This window comes from Peromyscus maniculatus, chromosome 6 (genome assembly GCF_049852395.1).
Source record: "Peromyscus maniculatus bairdii isolate BWxNUB_F1_BW_parent chromosome 6, HU_Pman_BW_mat_3.1, whole genome shotgun sequence".
Lineage (NCBI taxonomy): Eukaryota > Metazoa > Chordata > Mammalia > Rodentia > Cricetidae > Peromyscus > Peromyscus maniculatus.
This window is the reverse complement of record NC_134857.1, coordinates 68437615-68458691: the sequence shown is the minus strand read 5'-3', so window position 1 is coordinate 68458691 and position 21077 is coordinate 68437615. Positions and strand designations below refer to the sequence as shown.

Here is a 21077-nt window from a genome sequence, read left to right as displayed (position 1 = left end):
CCACCAATGCCCGGCGAGGGGCCATTCTTATTCAGACCACCACACCCTGAATCAACTCTATACCCACTTCCACAGACCCACTCCATCTCTCCCACCTCTACCCCTCCCCTCCCTCCCTCTTCCTGGCAGACTCTGACCAGAGCCTTGTTGACACTCCAGGCCCTCCCTCCTCCTGCCACTGCCATTGTCTAACTCAGTCACCCACTGTCACCTGCATCCTGACAACCAAGGCAGTTTCTGAAGGAAACTTCAGGCTTACACCTTAACCCCATCAGCTACCTTAATTTCCCATTCTCCAAGCCCCCTATATAAACTCCAAGTATCCCCTTCCCTCTTTGCAGGTAGCCCTTTCCCAATGCATTAGTCAGGATTCTCTAGAGAAACAAAACCGATAGAATAAATCGTATACATACATATATATGATTTATTATTATTTGTCATACTTATATTATTTATCATATTATTGTTTATATTATTTGTCATACATATATATTTTTATTATATTATTATTTATTATATTATTTGCCATACGTATATATGATTTATTAGAGTGGCTTACAGGCTGTGGTCCAGCTAGCCCAACAATGGCTGTCTCCAGTGTAAAGTCCAAGAATCCAGTAGTTGTTCAGTCCACGAGGCTGGATGTCTCCGCTGGTCTTCAGTCTACATAGGTCCTAATACCAATGAAGCAAAATCAAGAGCAAGCAGGCAGAGAGCAAAAGCTTCCTTCTTCCATGTCCTTATATAGGCTGCCACCAGAAGGTGTGGCCCAGATTTAAGGGCTCTTCCCACTTCAGAAGATCCAGATTTCAGATGGGTCTTTGTAGGAGAGTGCAGGCATGTCCTGGTGGTCAGCCTACTGGCACATGGTGCTTCTAAGTAAGAAGCGTGCACGCCATGCTCCTGAGTACTCCCAGAAGTCAGAACACTGAATTATGAAGTGGTGTGAGTAGCCGGTAGCTGGCCAGCGGATGAGTCTGCACGCTCCATGTCTCCTTTATGTGCTTCTTCCCACAGAGACCCTGGTGACATGAACTCTCGCTGTCCAATCCGAGGCAATGTGCTCACCAATGTGCTCACGGTCTATAGGCTTCCCCTAAATAACTTGTTGTTCATGTGCAATAAAGCAGACACTGTTCCCTGAAACCGTCTCCGTGGGTCATCTCTGTGCTCTTTACTGACCCACGAGCATTGCAGGTCTTCCCACTTTAAATGATTCAATCAAAAAGCCTCTCAAAAGTGTACTCAGCTGTCTGGGTTTTAGTTAATTCCACATGTAATCAAGTGACAAGAATAGCCATCGCCCCTGTGTCCACCCCTCACAGCTGTGAAATAAACATCCCGCTTGCTGAGCTGGATTTGCCTCTGCCAAAGAATGTAGCGACAGAGAAAACCAACGGGGTCTGCTTGTTTCCTTTAGCCGTTCGGTCTGGCCCGAGAATGAGGACACCACACTGGCAGACCTCACTTCTGGGTGTAGGACTGACCCATGTGCCCCTGGCCCCACGTGCACTGACAGACAGGAAAGCCAGCAGGGGCCTGAGGTGGCAAGGCAGGGGCAGCCTCAAGCCTGCAGCCCAGCCACGCCGGAGCCTGCACTAGGAGGATTTGGAGGAGAAGGCCTGCCAAGCCACAGAAAGAGCCAGCTTTGAGGCCCAGGAAAACAAGGTGCTCTGAAGCGTAAATCGAATTAATCTTACCAATAGAAACCAGGGGTCAGATATCGGAGTGATAACCTGAAAGATCAAGAAACAGAGGAGCAGCCACTAGTGACCTCTCGCCTCTCTGGATCCTCCAACCAAAAGGACCGAGGTCCTGTCTCCACCCCGCCTTATTACTTCCTGTCTCCACTTCCCAAGTGCTGGGATTAAAGGTGTGGGCCACCACCGCCCAGCTTCTATGGTTAACTAGTGGCTAGCTCTGCTCTCTGATCTCCAGGCAAGCTTTATTTGTCAGAACACAAACAAAATGTCACACAACAGTAGTCTAACAGAACAAGGAGTCAAGATCTTAAATTATCTACAGGGGCAGTTGGGCAAAAATTTGCTTTAAGGGCCCACTTTAACACAGCAGTGGACTGTTGCAATCAGATGGTGGGGGACATGATTGTTCAGGAACAAAATTCAGTCATTAAATCTTCAACAGCCCTGGAGAAGAGCTCCTGGGCTTCTCGGGCCTTTGCTCATTTGGGGTGAGGGCATGATGTCAGAAAGGCGCCCCTGTCAGGGAGCTCTTTCCTCCCACGGCCTCCTTCCGGTTCCAGGTTCTGGGCGGGTATTGGGGGACTCCTGCTCAAGGGGTCGGAGTGGAGAGCAGGTTGCTGGACCCCAGCCAGGACTCCTAGGCCGGCAGGGCAGCAGAGGAGGCGCAGTAGCTTCTGCGTAGACTGCAAACGGAGTCTGCAAAGGGAGCCTGAGGCCTGGCTGGCTGTGCTGTCTTTCGCCTTCTCTCCCTTCCTTCCCTCCTTCTTTCCACCTGAGGAGGTGTCACTGCTGCAGACTACTGGTCTCAAATCTCTCCATCATGGTGTCCGTCCCTCCCCCCATTCCCCACCCCCCCTTCTCTTTTTCCTATTTGAACCCACGCTTTAACCCGCCTAGGGCTTTTTTTTTTTTTTTTGGTTTTTCGAGACAGGGTTTCTCTGCGTAGCTTTGCGCCTTTCCTGGAGCTCACTTGGTAGCCCAGGCTGGCCTCGAACTCACGGAGATCCGCCTGGCTCTGCCTCCCGAGTGCTGGGATTAAAGGCGTGCGCCACCACCGCCCGGCCCGCCTAGGGCTTTTAAGAGTGGAAGTGTGATGTCCTCAGGGCTCATTCTCAGGTCCACCCCTTAGTGTGGTGAGATCCTGCCACCTTGAGAGGACCCTGGATGCAACTGAGTGACGGTCCCTGAAGAGGAGGGGAGCCCTGCCAGTCACACCCACCCCTCTCTCAAACCCCTACAGAAGCATCCTGCCAGCCTCTCCAGCAATTCGTGTGACCACCTGGGGGTAAACTGGGACCAAGCCTGACTTGACCACGGCCACCAAGTTGGGAGCTGTAGACAGGGAGTGGAGGAGGCCTGAGGCCAAGCCTCTCGGGGAAGCCGCTAGACCTGGGAAGAGATGCTAACTCAAACCGGAGCGCTTGCCTGCTTCCTCTTCACAGGGTCCAGAGAACAGAGCTGAAAGGAGCCTTGAACACACAACCCAGCGGCTCACCGGGTGTTCTTTCCTCAGAGGCCTCCTTCTGCAGCTGTAGAAGGTCTGAGGGCCCAAGCTCAGACCTTCCATGCTGGAGAAACTCGGGGCACAGCTGGAGAGGAGCCAGCCTGCTCCCGGGAGGAGGAGCATCTCCCATGCTCTAGACTCAATTCCTCTCCTGTTTGCCTTGGGAGGAAGCCAGTCAGATGCACAGGACCGGGCTGCCCTGAACTCTGAGACAGCAGGGCTAGTTTGTCCCCTCACTGGGGGGTGGGGTGAGGGGTAGGTCCCAGGAGGGGTGAAGGGTTGAGCAGCAGGACGGGGTGGAGGGTGGGGTGGCTTAGAAAAGGACCTGGCCCTGAGGAGTTTAACCCACTGGGCCTCTTGTCAGATCTTCCCAAGGACCATTCTGGGGGGCTCATCAGGCTTAGGGAGATCAAGAGAGGAGCAGAAGGGTTAGCAGAAAAATTGGAGGGCTGGAGAGATGGCTCCATGGTCCAGAGCACTGGCTGCTCTTCCAGAGGACCTGGGTTTGATTCCCAGCACCCACATGGAGGCTCACCACTGTCTGTAACTCCAGTTCCAGGGGTCTGACGCCCTCCACTGACCTGAGCAGGCAGCAGACATGCATGTGGTGCGCACATGCAAGCAAGTGAAACACCCACCCACAGTTAAGAGGGGTGGGGTGGGGTGGCTGGCGGTGGTGGCGCACGCCTTTAAACCCAGCACACAGGAGGCAGAGGCAGGCGGATCTCTGTGAGGTCAAGGCCAGCCTGGGCTACAGAGTGAGATCCAGGCCAGGCAAGGTTACGTAATCAGATCCTGTCTCAAACACCAAACACCAAAAAGGCAGAAAGTTTAGTCATAACTCAGCTTTGGTGGGCAGCGTCGGCTTTCTCGTCTCTTCAGTGTCTGGGCCCCTGTTCTAAAAGGACGCTAAGCTCTTGAAACTACCAGGTGTAGTTTGACCAGCAGAGAAAAAGATGGCTAAGAAGCAATCCGAAGGGACTAGAAAGATGGCTCAGCTGGGAGCCTGAGCTGCTCATTCAGAGAACTTGAGTTCAGTTCCCAACACCCACATCCGGGAGCTCACAACTGCTTGTAACTCTAGCCCCAGAGGACCTGACTTCTGGCCGCCTCAGGAGCTCACCTGCACTTACCTATACACAGACACATGCATGACTAAATAATAAAACATCTTTTATTTTTATTCTGAGACAGGGTTCTGGAACTTACTGTGTAGAGCAGATTGGCTTCGAGCTCCAGGAGAACCGACTGCTTCTGCCTTGAGTGCTGAAATTAAAGACATACACTACCACTCCCAGCTAAAAATAATAAAACCTTGAAAAAGAAAAAAGGAGGAGGAGAAGCAATTTGAAACTTCAAAGGCTTCCAAATAAATGTCTTGGGGCAGGTCCTCTGCACTGAGAGAAGCCAAAATCTTAGTCTTAATCTGAATTGTTGATGGGGCACCTGTTTACATGGTATACACGGGTGAAAACCACACCAGGTGTACACCTCAGCTTTGTGTGTCTGTATGTGAACTGTAATTCTGTCTATGGGAGTGGACTTCAGCAGGAGGAAAGGCCGGGGAGACTGTAGAGGAAGTAAATTCCCACCCAAGAGATTAAAGATCTTCCTCTTCGGAAATTTCTTGTTATCTTATTATTTCATATGTGTGAGTGTTTGTCTGCATGTGTGTCCTGTCCGTGCATCATATGTGTGCCTGGTGCCTACAGTGGCCAGAAGAGGGTGTCAGATCCCCTGGGACTGGAGTTACGGTTCTGAGCTGCCATGTGGGTGCTGGGAATAGAACCCAGGTCCTCTGGAAGAGCAGCCAGTGATCTTAACCTCTCTAGCCCTCTCTCTGGCCCTATTTTTTTTTTTTTTTTTTTGGTTTTTTTCGAGACAGGGTTTCTCTGTGTAGCTTTGTGCCTTTCCTGAAACTCACTTGGTAGCCCAGGCTGGCCTCGAACTCACAATGATCCACCTGGCTCTGCCTCCCGAGTGCTGGGATTAAAGGCGTGCGCCACCACCGCCCGGCATCTGGTCCTATTTTTATTTGTTTTTGAGAAAGATTTTACTCTGTAGCCCAAGCTGGTCTCAAACTCATGGCAATTCTCCTGCCTCAGCATTTCAAGTGCTTGCATTAGAGATGTGAACCAAGACACTCTACCTCTTCAGAATTTCACATCTTTATTGCATTACTGTGTGTGAGGGGCTGCAGGTTGAATCTGGGTGTGGGGGTCAGAGGACAACCTTTGGGAGGTCAGTTTTCTCTTTCTGCTGTGGGTTCCGCTGATTGAATTCAGGTTGCCAGGTTTGTGTGGCTAGTGCTTTTCCCTGCCGAGCGTCTCACCAGCCCTCCTGAAGGAAGGAGAAAGGGCCGATCAGATGACCTCTGTTTTAGGGAGCTTCCTGAGGAGCTGAAGCGCTGCCCCACTGGTTAGGAGAACCTGTTGCTCTTGCAAAGGTTTCATTCTCAGCACCCAAGTGTGGCGGCCGCACACAGTCCGTAACTTCATTCCCGTGTATCTGATGCCCTCTTCTGGCCTTTTAGAGTACTGCAGGCTCCGCGGGAGCACAGCCGTGCACCACCACACCTCCAAAAGCGACACTCACACATCTAAAATAATACAATGAAATGAAAACACTAGAGAGAGAGCTTCCACAGTTCCTCCTTGCTAGGAGTTGCATGTCCGTTCCCAGGGACAGAGAATTTTCATGTGATTTCTACCTCTCCAACAGTAATCCTAGCTGTTCCTCCCGTCCCGTCCCGTTCCCCCGCCCCCACCCGCCCCCATCCCCGCGCCCGCCTGAATGAGGTGGTTCCCCAGCATCACACATACTCTATAATTCCCGAGTCTGGAGTACTGAGGGTGCCCATTTCAGCCTTCCCCTGTACTCTTCCCCTTGGATGTCAGTTTCTGCTCGGAGCCGATTTCACCCACCCAGGCCCTTTTCCGGTGCGTTGTGCCAGCCGGTCCTGCATCCCACATCCCCAGCTGTTGACATTTCCACGCGATTGCCCGAGGGATGAATAAAAGGGCCCTGTTGTCCAACAATGGGGGAAAGACAGAGACAATGGGAAATTGTGTTTCCAGTGGGTGGGGACAGAAAAGAAAAGGACAGACAGACAGAAAGGGTCAGGGTCCTGAAGCATCCGGACATCCTGGAAGTCTGATTCCTACCTTGAGAGCCTCTTCCAAAAGGCCATATGTAGCCTGACACCGAGGGTACAGGTGAGGGCTTTGGTGGGGGGAGGGGCAATTTTGTTTTTTGGATGAGGTCCATATGGAAATACAGGGCTGGATTCACACTTAGGGCGCGTTCCCATCCCGCCCGGCCCAAACCCTCATACTAGCAGTTGGTCTGTCCCACCCCTGGTCTAAGAACAGGAGAAGTAGCAGGGCCTGCCCTCTGCTCTCTTCTAGGTGATCCGGGTCACTTGCTTTACTCTGTCCTCTGTCATCCCAACCCTGTGTCTTGCCCTGGCCCCAGGACATCAAGTGCCACCGATCCAATCATGGCTGGCTTAGCGTGAGCTGGAGAACAGGTCTCAACACCTGGCTTCTTTGAGCACAGGAAACAGGCCTTCCTGGAAAAGTGTCAAAGGAGCCAGAACATTGACCAGGCACCCAAGCTCTGAGGCCTTAGGGTGCTTTGGACCCCCAGGATCCTCAACAGCACCTCCACTGGAACTTCTTCCTTCACCAGGACAGGAAGCTTCTAAGCACCGGTCTCTTTGTCTCTGAGGAGAGGTCATCTTTTCAGGTAGGCACCAGGCTGCAGGCTACTGTGTTGGTTTCTTTCTGCAAGGGGTATGGAAATGGTATGTGTGTGCTTCTCTTAACCACAGAACTCTAGATCAGTGGCTAAGAGCTCAAGCTGGTCAGGTCTGGAATCAAACCCAGGCAAATTCTTTCACAGCTCTGTGGCAGCACCTGTGGCCTTTATCATTGCCTCCCTGGATCTCCAAAGGCATGAACACACAAGTATAGAGTGAAGTGCCTTGATCAGATTGCACTTTAAATATGCCGATGGTAGCTATCCTGGACCACTCTTGGTCCATTATTTTAAAAACATTTTATTGCATTTTATTTATTTTTAAGATTTATTATGTATACAGTGTTCTGTCTGCATATACACCTGCAGGCCAGAAGAGGGCACCGGATCTCATTACAGATGGTTGTGAGCCACCATGTGGTTGCTGGGAATTGAACTCAGGACCTCTGGAAGAACAGCCAGTGCTCCCAAGCTCTGAGCCATCTTAGTGTAACTACCTGTTTCTCCAGCTACAAACTGGTCTTCGGAGCCCAGTGCTTCAGACACTCTTTGAGGCCTTTCTTTACCCTAACCTGGTGTTCCCATCCCTGCTTCCCATAACTGTTTAGTGTTAGTTCATCGCAGTGCACATCCAGCTTGGCCCTACTCTGTACTATACAGCGCTTGTTCCACGTCAGACGCCGTTCTAAGTGGTTTACACATCCATGACTAATTCACCTAATTCTTGCAACTGCTAAGTGTAGTGTGTTGGTTATGCTTAATGTTGCCACGACCAAAATATGCAACAGAAGCAGCTTTAGGAAAGACTAATTTTGGCTCACAGGTTTTTTTCCTTCTATTCTGTCTGGTGCTCCTGCCCGCCGGGTACTGTTGCCCACACTCAGAGTCGGCCTCCTCCTCGGTTAATCCTCTCTGGCTAGATCCTCACAGTCATGCCCAGAGGTTTGCTCCAGAGTCTACTAGGTAATTCTAAAGCCACTCAGGTTGACAATGGGACTAGCCAGGTAGGATGCTCCAATTAGCACCTTCCTAATCAAGACACTTGGTTAAGGTTATGCAATTAACACATGGAAGAGCACAATTTGAAAAGAGAATAAAAACAAGTCAAGGGTCATCGGTCCACCATTTGTTTAAAAAAAAAAAGTTCCAAGTGATAAGAATAGAAACTACAACAACAACAACAACAACAAAAAAAAAAAAAAAAAAAAAAAAAAGGAGGAGAATCCACGGCCCAGACGGACAGCTGCACTTGAATCTGTTTTCATAACTTTACAATGTTATGCACTGTAACTTCTAGAAAATCCTGGGGACACAGCCTGCCAGTGCATGTACAGTGCTTTCAAGTCCAGTTAGTTTAGCCAGCAATGAGGGCATGAGGAAAAAGTTCCTTGTCCAGTCCAGCAGACTTCATATCCACAGTGAGACAGATTGGAGGATGAGGGAAGGTTGTCCAGACCTAAGGCCCAATTCTGATGTCTCTTAAGTTCATTGTGTCTGGACTCCAGTGCAGAGCCAGGCTGGGATAGGGGAGACATTGACTCCCTGCAAGGGGAGCCTGGAGCCTGGAGCCTTGGAAACTGTGACGAAGGTTCAACTTCATCGGCAGCGTGAGTGAGAGCCACGCTTTCAAGCAGGAGAAATCCTATTTACTTTGGCTTTGGGATAGAAAGTGATGCGGTCAATACAGACAATGAGGGGACCCGGGAGCAGTGCTGAGGTGGGACTTGCTGGCTGAGATAACCTGTCACTAGCCTCTCGCCTCCCAGCTGCAAAAATGCCTCCATATTACCCAGCAGGAAGCTGATCCTCATTCCCCCCCGCCCCGCCCCCATTTTTTCCTTCAGTACTAAGGAGTGTCCACCATTTGTGACCACCAACGGCGCTTGCTGACACCATCATGCCGCGTCGGACCCCTCTCTCTGCACTCTGCTGCTTCCTTCTCCCCTGGGCGTTCACCATCCTTCACCAAGCCCTGGGGAACTCGGGTAAGACCCTAGCCCAGCCCCCAACCTGGACACTGGGGGAGGGGGTCAAGGGATGGAGGGCTAGGAAGAGCAGCTGCTGAAAGGACCTAGGGAGGGAGAATCCGTGCGGAGAGGCGAGGGTGGTGCCAGTGAGCCCGAGGAAAGCTTCCGGGGACCAGGTCTGAGCGGGCACTTGGGGCAGGGAGGATAAGAGGCCTGCCACTGTGGCCCCTCTGCTCAGCCCCCCATCCGGGTCCCCACTACCTCCTGCCCCCCATCCACGAGGTCATTCACTCTCGTCGTGGGGCCACGGCCACACTGCCCTGCGTCCTGGGCACCTCGCCTCCCAGCTACAAGGTGCGCTGGAGCAAAGTGGAGCCCGGGGAGCTCCGGGAAACGCTAATCCTCATCACCAACGGACTGCACGCCCGGGGCTATGGGCCCCTGGGAGGGCGCGCCAGCATGCGGAGGGGGCATCGGCTGGACGCCACCCTGGTCATCAAGAACGTGCGCCTGGAGGACGAGGGCCGGTACCGCTGCGAGCTCATCAATGGCATCGAGGACGAGAGCGTGGCGCTGACCCTGCGCCTGGAGGGTGAGCTATGTGGTTCCCGCACCGCTGTTCACTAGCTGTGCCCGGCCACCTCGCCTCTACTGGGGTCTCCCCTGCTGGCGCTCCCCCCGGCACCCAGCTGTCCTGCCCAAGCTCTCCCCGCTCCCAGGTGTGGTGTTTCCGTACCAACCCAGCCGCGGCCGCTACCAGTTCAATTACTTCGAGGCGAAGCAGGCGTGCGAGGAGCAGGACGGACGCCTAGCCACTTACGGCCAACTGTACCAGGGTGAGCGCCGGATCCCCTGACTGGTGACCCCGGGGTGCACACCGGTCCCCGCAAGCTGGCAGCGGCGGAGGAGGGGGGAGCTCGAGTCTGGCTTGCGCCGGTGACCCCCGTCCTCTCCGGCCCCTCCTCCGCCAGCGTGGACCGAGGGGCTGGACTGGTGCAACGCCGGCTGGCTGCTCGAGGGCTCGGTGCGCTACCCGGTGCTCAACGCGCGCGCCCCGTGTGGCGGTCAAGGGCGGCCAGGCATCCGCAGCTACGGGCCCCGCGACCGCAGCCGCGACCGCTACGACGCCTTCTGCTTCACCTCGGCGCTGGCAGGTGAGCCAACCGCGGGCAGGCGGTGCCCGGCCTGGGCACCCCGCCTGGAGGAAGGGCAGGGTTGGGCCAGGGCCAGGAGGAAGGACTTGACCCGGCCGAGTGCAAGGACCTGGCAGGAGCAGGACCTGTAGACCCGGCCTGCGCCCGTCTGCGCCCAGGATCGTGGGCGGGGCCTGAAGGGCGGGGGCGGGTCTGGGGCGGGGCCTAGTGCTACAGGACCAGGGGAGAGGCAGGATGTGGGCGGGGTCTGATGTCAGGGACAGCTGTCCTCCGGACTCCCGCCAGCACAGTCCGGCCATTTCCGGGGCTTCGCGGTCGCGTCCCCTTCCCAGACCGGCTGCTTGGGGCGATCGGTCACCCGCTCACCTTCCCAGGCCAGGTGTTCTTCGTGCCCGGGCGGCTGACGCTGTCTGAAGCCCATGCGGCTTGCCGGCGGCGCGGAGCTGTAGTAGCCAAGGTCGGGCACCTCTACGCCGCCTGGAAGTTCTCAGGGCTGGATCGGTGCGACGGAGGCTGGCTGGCGGACGGCAGCGTTCGCTTCCCCATCACCACGCCGCGGCCGCGCTGCGGGGGTCTCCCTGACCCCGGGGTGCGCAGCTTCGGCTTCCCCCGGCCCCAGCAGGCGGCCTACGGGACCTACTGCTACACCGAGAAGTAGGAGCGCACTGTCCTGCCACGCACGTGACGGAGTGGCGGGTCCCCTCTCGGCAGACGAGGACTGAGCCCCACACCTGCCTGCCCAGCCCAGCTCAGCTCACCGGGCTCCCGGGCAGAGGGGCGTCCCGGGCATTAACTGACCAATAAAATAACATGGCACCTTCTCTGTTCGATAAGCTGTAGGGTTTGGAGTCTTGGAAGTACGAGTGTGAAAGGATCTGGCCCTGGACCCAAAGCACGTCTACAGTCTAGAGGAAAGGCTCTATTGCTTCCGTGGCCCAGCAAAATAAAGGGTTTGTGATGAGAGGGCGTCACGAGCCAGGACAGAGGAGAGGAAAGCTCGCAGGCCTGGCCATCCTCGTGGGAGAACTCAGGCTGCTATTATGTCTAGTCAGCCACCCAAGGGATTCTCACTCAAATTTGCAAACTTACAGAACTGTTTAGGCCCTAAAGAACAAATATTCAATAATTCTAAACGCATTTTTAAATTACTTAGAAGCGTTTCCAAGATCTGCTTTAATTAATTAATTTTGAGACAAGGTCTCTCAATTTAGCCCTGGCTGTCCTGGAAGTCACTATGTAGACTAGGCTATCCTTGAATTCACACCGATCAGTCTACCTCTGTCTCTTGAGTGCTGGGATCAGACCCAGCTAAAGTCTACAATTAAAGGTAGTAAAGTCTGGGTGGATAGCTCAGCAGTTAAGACAACTTGCTGCTCTTTCAGAGGACCAGAACCCAGAACCATCTGTAACTCCAGTTCCAGGGAATCCAACACCCTCTTCTGACCTCCTTAGGTACCAGACAGGCACATGCTGCACATATATACTATAATAAATCCATTCAAGAGAGATACAGACAACCATGCAGATTAAGACAATTAAAGCAAATGCGTCCTTTGTTCCTGGCCTGTGATCAAGAGCGGGTTCGTGCCTCAGTCCATGTCTCTTGGAGTGGGAGCTCAGGGGTCCAGCATTTTTAAAGATACAAACCGCATTAATGGTAGATGAGAGTTAGGGTAACTCTACAACATCTGGTTTTGGCAGACCATAGTAGTTATTTCATGCATAACATGGCAACCATTTTTGACTTATACCTTCTTCATTTATTGTAGACATTAATTATTTTGGTTAATGCATCTGGACCATGGTCAGAGGCATGGAAATCTCAAGTGTGTAGTCAGGTTAGATGTGACCGTTGGAGGTGGTGGGATAGGGGACTAAGCGTCCAAGCGGACACAAAATGGAGCCAGGTCAAGATGGCCTCACCTCGGTCACTTCACTCATTTATTTAAGTTACATTTACATCGTTGGTTTTTTTTTTTTTAAATGAAGGAGCGGGTGCTGGGTAACAACCAGTGAACTAGGTAGAGTCTGATTATTAGATCTAGGAGAACAAGGGCAAGCAGACCCGTGGGGCCATGAGTAAGGTGGTTGGTCATAGATTCCAATGAAACCAGCTATGGAACCAGGGATTATTGGTCTCCTTTATTTATTATTTGTAAGGATCAATTGTTATTTGGGTGTATAGTCAGGCATGAGTAATTAAAGAAATCAGATAAAAAATCTAAACCTATTATTTTTAGATACAGCCGAGGTAATAAAATTTTGTCAGAGTCTGGTCCTGGGGAGCTGTCAGTGCCCTATAGGAAGCACTGTGGCTAATTTTATGACAAGTTCAGAGGGAGAAAGGGGCATCATAATCCCTGAAGGAATAAACCGTGAACAACCTCTTCTGGGCCCTGACCAAGGAGCTTTCAGCTGCCCTAAGATTTGCTGAAATCCCGTCCCTGTGTTGACACTCCAGCCCCTCCCCCTCCACTGCCATTGGCTAACTCAGTCACCCACTATCACCCGCATCCTGACGTCACGGCAAGACGGTTTCTAAAGGTAAAACAGCCTGGTCTGGACAAACTGTTCCAGGAAATAGAGACAGCAGAATGGCAGACATCTCCCTGCAGCTGCATTTAACTTCTGCGTTCCCCAGGCCCCCTACATAAGCTCCAAGTGCTCCCTTTCCCTCAGGAGAATGTCCGTCCTTTGCTGTTTGAAATAAATGGTCTTCTGCCGGTCAGCCTGCTCACTTTCCACCTCTGTCTCTTTATCCTGCCTCAGAAATCTAACAACACCTGTCTCCAAATGTCCACTCTTGAATTCCGTAAGCTTTACCATGGGAAGGCCCCCTGGCTTCCGGCTTTCCACAGGAGCAGGCTGGAGAGCTAGCTGGTCCCAGCTGTCGTCTCTGGAAAGAGACTCTGCGAGGCTGGTCTGGGTGAACTTTCACAGTCCAGGATTTCCCTCCTCCGGCTGTGCTGTTTTCTTTGCCCAGTCACGGTGGGTCCAGATGACACCTATAACTTAATGCTTGGATGAGTGTCCACAGTGGACCTGCTGTGCCGGCTGGCCGTGGCAGAGCCTCTGTCTTAGTCTTACGTTATTTGAAACTCTCTGGGGACTTCTAACAGAATCAAGGAATTTCCTGTCAGCTCAGAGGATAATTGAAAGCCAGGGTAGGGTAGAAGGCATGACCAATCGAAGTAGCATGCAGGTTCCCTTCCCAGTCAGGTGGCAGGCTTAGGTACAAGCTTCCCCTGTCCACAGTAGCTCATATGTCAGTTTGGGAGACACTGAGAGCAGAGTAATTGCTGTTTGTCTCTGTTGCTGGAGACCCTTAGGATGTGGATGCAGACTCTGAGAACCTCTGCTGGGTGAGTGAATCCATCCCCCTGTCATGTGAGGCATCAAGAGTAGTTCATCTGCTACAGATTCCTCCCTACAGATAAGGAGGAAGGTTTCCAGGTCTGGCCTGCCCAGCCAGAGACGAGAGCAGCAGACTTCCAGTGAGTGTAATTTCCCTACATACTTCTTCTCTACTGGGGCTAGCATGCAATTTACTCTGCTGGGGTCTGTGTCCTGTCCAAGGAAAGGGGTATTACTTGAGTCTAGGGATGTCCTGCTGTGCAAGCATATTGTAATTTAACCCATTTTAATCAAGCATTCATTTTTCATAACCAATTTTTAAAACATACATGATTTTGAGTATTAGTTTATATTAAAGAAACTTTACATTTACTTGAAACTTGTTTTGAGTTACATGTTTTAGGCTTAACTGACAACATATCCAGAAGACTAGACAATGGGAGATATAAATTGGTCTCTCCTTCCACACTTGTCTCTGTAAGTGAATTACCTTTGTACTTAGCTGGACTACAAACACAAATCGGGGCACACTAAAGATATTTGGTCATTTATAAGATCGCTATCTTTTGGGAGGGTTTCTCTGTGTAGCCCTGGCTGTCCTGGAACTCTCTCGGTAGACCCGGCTGGTCTCAAACTCATATCTGCTTGCCTCTGCCTCCTGAGTGCTGGGATTAAAGGCTTGTGCCACCATGCATGTCTTTTATGTCTTAAGTACCTTTAATAATTTACAATAAGTTAGTTATTCTCATAGGATAAGGATTTTATAATTTTATCCTCAAGATTTTTGAGCCTTAAACATCACAATTTTGAATTAAAGCTCACTCAGCACCAAAATACACTTTAAAACTCTGTGGAGAAACTGGGAACTTCATTTTCATGATCCTTGTATAGTGTGCTTTTATAAGACATCACAGTTCTTTTATATGACTTAATTTCTTCAAAAAAAAAAAAAAAACCTAAAGCTTAACAAAGCTAGCAAAGACATGGTGATTAGACATCCAGGCTGGCCTCAAACTCACAGAGATCTGTTGTGGAATAATCTTCTTGTACACTGTGAAGATGTATTGCTCTCCTTGGTTTAATAAAAAGCTAGATGGCCAATAGCTAGGCAGGAAGAGGTGAGGCAGGACTTGTGGATAGGGAGAGATCTCTAGAAGGAAGAAGGATGGAGTCGCCATATGAAGGGAGAAGCAAGATGAACATGCCATGCTGAGAAAAGGTACTGAGCCATGTGGTAGGACATAGATAAGAAATATGTGTTAATTTAAGTTGTAAGAGCTAGTTAGTAACAAGTCTAAGCTTTGGCCGATCATTTATAGTTAATAATAATAAGTCTCTGGGTGGTTATTTGGGAGCTGGCAGGCAGGACAGAAAATTCCACCTACAGAAATCTGCCTACCTCTGCCTCCTGAGTGCTGGGACTAAAGTTATGTGCCACCACTGCTCTGGTGAGTTTATGAATCTATTTTTTTTAAGATTTATTTATTATGTATACAGTGTTCTGTCTTCATGTACCCCTGCCCTCCAGAAGAAGGTACCAGATCTCATTTCAGATGGTTGAGAGCCACCATGTGGTTGCTGGGAACTGAACTTAGGACCTCTGGAAGAACAGCCAGTGCTCACGGTCAGGCTAGCCTGTTCTACATTGCAAAGTTCAGGGCCAGCTCCAGCTATATAGGAAGACCTTGCCAAAAAACAAACAATGCAAAACCTCAGATTTGACAGGTAATTAATCCTGTGGAAAGAGGAAAACACCACTGAGGAGTGACTGAACCAGAACATTCTAAATGTATAGCTATCCAGGCATGGTAGTTCACGCCTTTAATCCCAGCACTCAGGAGGCAGAGGCAGGAGGATCTCTATCAGTTCAAGACTAGCCTGGTCTCCAGCCTGGGCTACATAGAGACCATATCTCAAAACAAAAGAGGAATACAGCTAAAGGAAATATACTAGTGTCCCAAAAGACAAGACTGCAGTGGTATTACTTATTCATAGATATTTGCAGATTTTATACACACAGTGAGTTGCTGAACAGGGCCAATATGCTGTGAGAAATGTCTCAGGTGATTTTCTTTCTGCATGAACATGGCAGGATTTATTTCCACAGCCCAGCTGATACAGTCTCTCACACAGAGCTACATGGGGTGGACTGGTGCTCCTAGGCTGTGAGTCGGACACCACTATACTCAATTCTACAGGCTCTGGGGACACGATGACATTTGTCTCTAAATGCTACAGTGCAAACCTGGCCCATCTGTTCAGGACTCTCACTCTGAATGGAACATCCAGGGATGGGAACTGTCCTTAGTAAGCCAGGGGGTGAGCAAGGAAGGGGTTGGAAGGCCCAGGACTCACTCTAGGACTCCACCCAGGCTACACTAAGTTGATAAAGTCAGTGCCTTCGGCAGCTGAGATGGCCCTTCAGGTAAAGGCCCTTGCTGAGGACCCGAGTGTGATCTCTGGGACCTACATAAAAGGAGAGTGAGTGCCTCATCCCCTAAGTTTTCCTCTGACCTCTTCAGGAATGCTATTCATGGTACATCAGCCCACACATGAATAAATATAACGAGAAAATCTCGTTTTGTTTTTGCTTTTCAGGTTTTCTGAGACAGGGTTTCACTGTTTAGCCTTGACTGTCCTGGAACTCATGCTGTAGACCAGGCTGGTCTTGAACTCACAGATCTGCCTGCCTCTGCTTCCTGAGTGCTGGGATTGAGGCATGTGACACCACTGCCTGTGGAAGAAAATTTTAAATATTTTCTTTCAATAATAAATGAACCTTAGCTCACTACCCCTCTTCCCCGCCCCCCCCAGACTCTCACTGAGTAGCCCTGGCTGGACTGGAACTCACTATTGGGACCAGGCTGGCCTAAAGGTGTGTATCACCATGCCTGGCCTCTAGGCTAGCCTTTTTACACCTTCATAACGCTTGGGTTACAACACAAATGCATGATATAGCTGTACAAGAATATTTTATATCCTGTTCTATTTTATTTATTTATATTTATTATATATTACTATATAAATATTTTTTTCCTTTTGATGTTGTTATTCTTTAAACTTTTTGTTTAAGACTAAGACATAATTACGTATTAGCCAGGGCCCACCTGGGGTCAAGTTCATCTCCATTCTTGCCTTACTTACATTTGTCCCTGGGAAGGTCTTCGGGGCGATTGGGCAGTGTGCATCTCCTGTGGTCACAGTGCCCTCTTCTGGAGGCCCTGATTATTAACTGAAATTTATTTTAATTAGCTTTTTGCCTTGCTTTGCTCTTTTTTGTTTTGGTTTTTTTGTTTTGAGACAGTCTCACGATGTAGCCTTGGCTGGCCTAGAGCTCTCTAGGTAGACTAGGCTAGCCTCAAACTCACAGAGGTCCACCTGCCTCTGCCTCCCGAGTGACTGAGGCTCTTAAGGAGAGCAGCTGTTTTCAGAAATGCTCTCATGATCATTTTTTCCCCATCTCTCTTTCTCATCATAAATTTGGCTGTGGCCAGGTACAGTGCCCAGGCCTGCAACCCCAGAATTTGAAGGACTGAGGCAGGAGTCGGAGGCCAGCCTACTAGTGAGACCTTGGTGTGAGACTTCCTGCAGAGACGTGAACAAGCCCTTCTTCATCCCAGGTGGGTCACCAAGAACAGACCAGAACCAACCTTCCACTAAGGCCTCCTGGGCAAGCCAATGAACTGGTTGTGGTTACTTACAGGAGTAGGGCCAGCCCATGGCAGCTGCATCATCGAAAAGCCCAGGATGTGTGGCAAGTCACAGAGGCTGTGCCAGGATGTGTGGCAAGACAGCAGCTCTGTCCGTGATCCTCCTCCTCCTCTTCCCAGGCTTCTTCACCATTACTGTAACCTGGGGAGGAGCCTTGTGAAGGGTTTATGAGCTGTGTTTACTGCCTGTGTCTCAGGAACCTCAGAATAGCTCAGTTCAGACTTCTCAAAACAAAACCAAACAAATGAACAGACAATGCACAGTCCCATTTCTCCCTATTAGGGCCCAGCCTTGGTGGTGCTTGCCTTTAATCTCAGCAGAGGCAGGTCAGTCAGGGCTACATAGTGAGACCCTGTCTCAAACAAAACAAAACCCAACAAAAATCAAAACCCTTTTCTATTACGGAGACCCTTCTGTGTTAGAAAAAGTATTTTCAATATTTTTTAGACAAGTTGTTTGCTTCTTTGGTTTTCTTTTTTGTTTTGTTTTGCCTTTTTGTAGGTCAGGCTGTCCTCAAACTGACTGACTGTATAGCTGAAGCCGGCCTTAAACTCCTGTCTCACCTCCTGAGTGCTAGGTTGCAGATGTGTGTCGCTGTGCCTGTGCCTAATCAATGTTTTCAACTTTTGTGCATTGTTTGTAGAATTTTTTTTTTTTTTTGGTTTTTTGAGACAGGGTTTCTCTTGTGTAGCTTTGTGCCTTTTCTGGAACTCACTTGGTAGCCCAGACTGGCCTCGAACTCACGGAGATCCGCCTGGCTCTGCCTCCCGAGTGCTGGGATTAAAGGCGTGCGCCACCACCGCCCGGCTGTTTGTAGAAATGTAACATGATGTGGTAGCTGTGGAAACAGTGAGGCAGTCCCTTCAGAAATGAAAAAGAGATAGGTTTGGAGGTGTAGCTCAATTGGTAGAATGTTTCCCTAACATGCATGAAACCCTGGGTTGCATACCCAGCACCATAGAAATCAGGCAGTGTGGTACACAACTGTAATTCCAAATGGTGGAGATGCAGACAGGGGGACCAGAAGTTCGAGGCCATCCTTGACTATGTAGCTGGTTTGAAGCCAGCATGGGTTATCCGAGACCCTAGTTCCAGTTTGATTGATGTGTTGGTGTTAGATTTGTGCTTGGCCAGTTTCTTCTCCACTGCGCTTATATTCTACCAAAAAGTTTTCTGCTGCACCGAATCCTGCCATTTCTGAGCTCTGAGAGCCGAGTGAAGGAGCTTACTGAGGTCTGCAAACTTCTGCTGAGTGCTTCTTGGATTTTCTTTTTCTTCTGTAGATTCTGATTCTCTTCAGCTCCAGCAGAATCTTATGAGACCATTGCATTTACAGTATGCATGGCCTGTCACTGATGAAAACGTTGCTCTGTGGTCCAAGAATGTACTTGCTGTTCGAGCAGTGACGCTCCACCACAGGCACCTGGCTGGAGAAAGGCACTAGGTAAGGCAAGTGAGGGGAGGTCTCTAAAGGTGCTTGAGATGTCTTGTAAAACTGCTGTGTGGATGAAGAGACGGCTCAGAGGTTAAGAACACCTGCTGTCTTTGCAAAGGACCTGAGTTTGGCTCCCAACATCCACATGGCAGCTTCCAACTGTCCTTGACTCCAGTTTCAGGGGATCTGGTGCCCTCTTCTGGCCCCTGAGGGCACCAGACACACACAAAGTGCAAATGGACAAACCATGCATACACATAAAATACAAATGATAAATAAATCATTTAAAATTGCTTTTCAAGGCTATAACTGCTAAATCATTTTGCTATAATTACTAAAAAGAATTCATCCTGCAGGCAGTGGTGGCACACGCCTTTAATCCCAGCACTCGGGAGGCAGAAGCAGACAAATCTCTGTGAGTTTAAGGCCAGCCTGGTCTACAAAACGAGTTCCAGGACAGCCAGGGCTACACAGAGAAACTCTGTCTAGAAAACAAACAAACAAACAAAAACAAAAAACCTCGGGGCTGGAGAGATGGCTCAGCGGTTAAGAGCACTCACTGGCTGCTCTTCCAAAGGTCCTGAGTTCAATTCCCAGCAACCACAAGGTGGCTCACAACCATCGGTAATGAGATCTGGTGCCCTCTTCTGGCCTGCAGGGATATATGTAGGCAGAACACTGTATACATAATAAATAAATAAATCTTTAAAAAAAAAATTCATCCCTTGGGACACCGTGTAAGGGACAGGGAGTGAGCAGATAGACAGTACCTCCAGTAGTCATCATACAGCAAATGGGACACTTGGGCTCAATGGCCAGGCTTTGGTCTCCTGGACATGTGGGTCTCGAGACATTGCATGCCCTGGATAGTAAGGGTCTGGTGCACATAATCGCCTGTAGCAATTAATGACTACTGACAATAGCACACCAACAATCATCCTCATCATCATTTTTCAGGTTCTGGGTCATGCCCATCAGGGTCAGCTAGACCACCCAGGACTTAAATCCCAAAGGTAAACCCAGGCTTTCAGCTTCCTCATGAGTGATACATCTCACTTTAGCCATTCAGGGCCTCAGGCTGCAACAGAAGTTACCATCTCAAATGTAATTGATGGTGTGTTGTCTCAGCCTGGAATCCCAACATTCTGGAGTCTGAAGAGGAAGATTTCCTGGAGTCGGAGTCCAGCCTAAGCTGCATAATTAGTTCTGTGCTAGCCTGGGCTACAATGTCAGGTGCTGTCTCGGGGGGGGGGGGGCGGGGGAGATAATCAAATGTCATCAGTCATCCAGGCAGAAGAAAGGAAGGACAGGGCACTGGGGGGCTGGATGGGGGTGTTCTCCCACCCGTGTCTCCCTGAGGTTCTCCTGGCCACTAGGGGGCAGGAGAGAACAACCTTACTTTGTCTGGAGATCCCTCCCAAACACTTTGATAAACAGCACCAGCTCCCAGGCCAGCATTCAGCACCTGGGAGGGTAGTCTGGATTCTGGGACACACTAAAAGCCTCCCCTTTACGTAACCTGATTCCAAAATTCTGGTCTATGGTGAAGTTATACCCCAGAAAGCCAAGATTTCTGGACTCTAGCATTGAACCACTTTCCTTCAGGACAACAGCATCGGCAACAGCATCAGTACTGGTCAAGAGATCATATCATGGGCGGCGGTGGCGCACGCCTTTAATCCCAGCACTCGGGAGGCAGAGGCAGGCGGATCTCTGTGAGTTTGAGGCCAGCCTGGTCTATAGAGTAAGTTCCAGGAAAGGTGCAAAGCTACACAGAGAAACTGTCTCAAAGGAAAAAAAAAGAGAGAGAGAGAGAAATCATATCAAACACTGGATGTGGTGGCAGAGACAGATACAGGCAGATCTCTGTCCCAGGCCAGCCAGTGCTTCTTCTTCTTCTTTTTTCTTTCTTTCTTTTCTTTTAAATTTATTTAATGTACATTGATGTTTTGTCTGCATATATTTCTGTGTGAAGTTGTTGGATCTCACAGTTACAGACAGTTGTGAGCTGCCATATAGGTACTGGGAATTGAACCTGGGTCCTCTGGGAGAGCAGTCAGTGCTCTTAACCACTGAGCCATCTCTCCAGCCCCAGCCAGTGCTTCTTAATGAGACCCTATATTTCTGTTTTGTTTTGTTTTGGTTTTTTTTTTTTTTTTTTTTTTTTGAGACAGGGTTTCTTTGGTAGCCTTGGCTGTCCTAGAACTCACTCTGTAGACCAGGCTAACCTCAAACTCAAGTTTTGAGGTCTCACAAGTACTGGGATTAAAGGTGTGTGCCACTACTATCTGGCCCTATATTAAAATTTTAATTTAATTTTCTAAAAAGGAGGAGGAGAAAAGAAAAGTTGAATGTGGTGCACACTTGTAATCCCAGCACTTGGGAGGGGAGGCAGGATCAGAATCCAAGGCCACCCTTGGACGCAGAGCAAGTTCAAAGCCAGGATGGACTATAGACAACCCTATCTAAACAGGCAGCAGGAATTGGTGG

At 50.0% G+C, this 21077-nt stretch overlaps 1 protein-coding gene across 3 annotated transcripts; it reads left to right on the top strand.

Moving 5' to 3' along the window:
* The first annotated feature begins 6280 nt into the window (after positions 1 to 6280).
* On the top strand, positions 6281 to 10920 carry Hapln2 (hyaluronan and proteoglycan link protein 2). 3 transcript variants are annotated; one of them, XM_042279280.2, is made up of 7 exons: positions 6281 to 6422; positions 6682 to 6954; positions 8811 to 8951; positions 9172 to 9525; positions 9653 to 9769; positions 9905 to 10087; positions 10462 to 10920. In XM_042279280.2, exons 3-7 carry the CDS (start codon positions 8864 to 8866, stop codon positions 10743 to 10745), a joined length of 1026 nt encoding a protein of 341 aa, XP_042135214.1. In that variant the 5' UTR covers positions 6281 to 6422; positions 6682 to 6954; positions 8811 to 8863; the 3' UTR covers positions 10746 to 10920. The 3 variants fall into 3 exon arrangements, with proteins under 3 accessions (XP_042135214.1, XP_076430506.1, XP_076430507.1); XM_076574391.1 differs by having other exon boundaries at positions 6296 to 6422; positions 6615 to 6954; XM_076574392.1 differs by having other exon boundaries at positions 6319 to 6422; positions 6898 to 6954.
* Positions 10921 to 21077: the final 10157 nt, after the last annotated feature.

Bases quoted from the DNA above. Each gene is read 5' to 3' on its own strand.
- Hapln2 (XM_042279280.2), top strand. From the start codon at position 8,864: ATGCCGCGTCGGACCCCTCTCTCTGCACTCTGCTGCTTCCTTCTCCCC. The intron at 9,526-9,652 runs GTGAGCTATGTG...CCCCGCTCCCAG, and splicing joins GCTGACCCTGCGCCTGGAGG to GTGTGGTGTTTCCGTACCAA. The intron at 10,088-10,461 runs GTGAGCCAACCG...TCACCTTCCCAG, and splicing joins CTTCACCTCGGCGCTGGCAG to GCCAGGTGTTCTTCGTGCCC.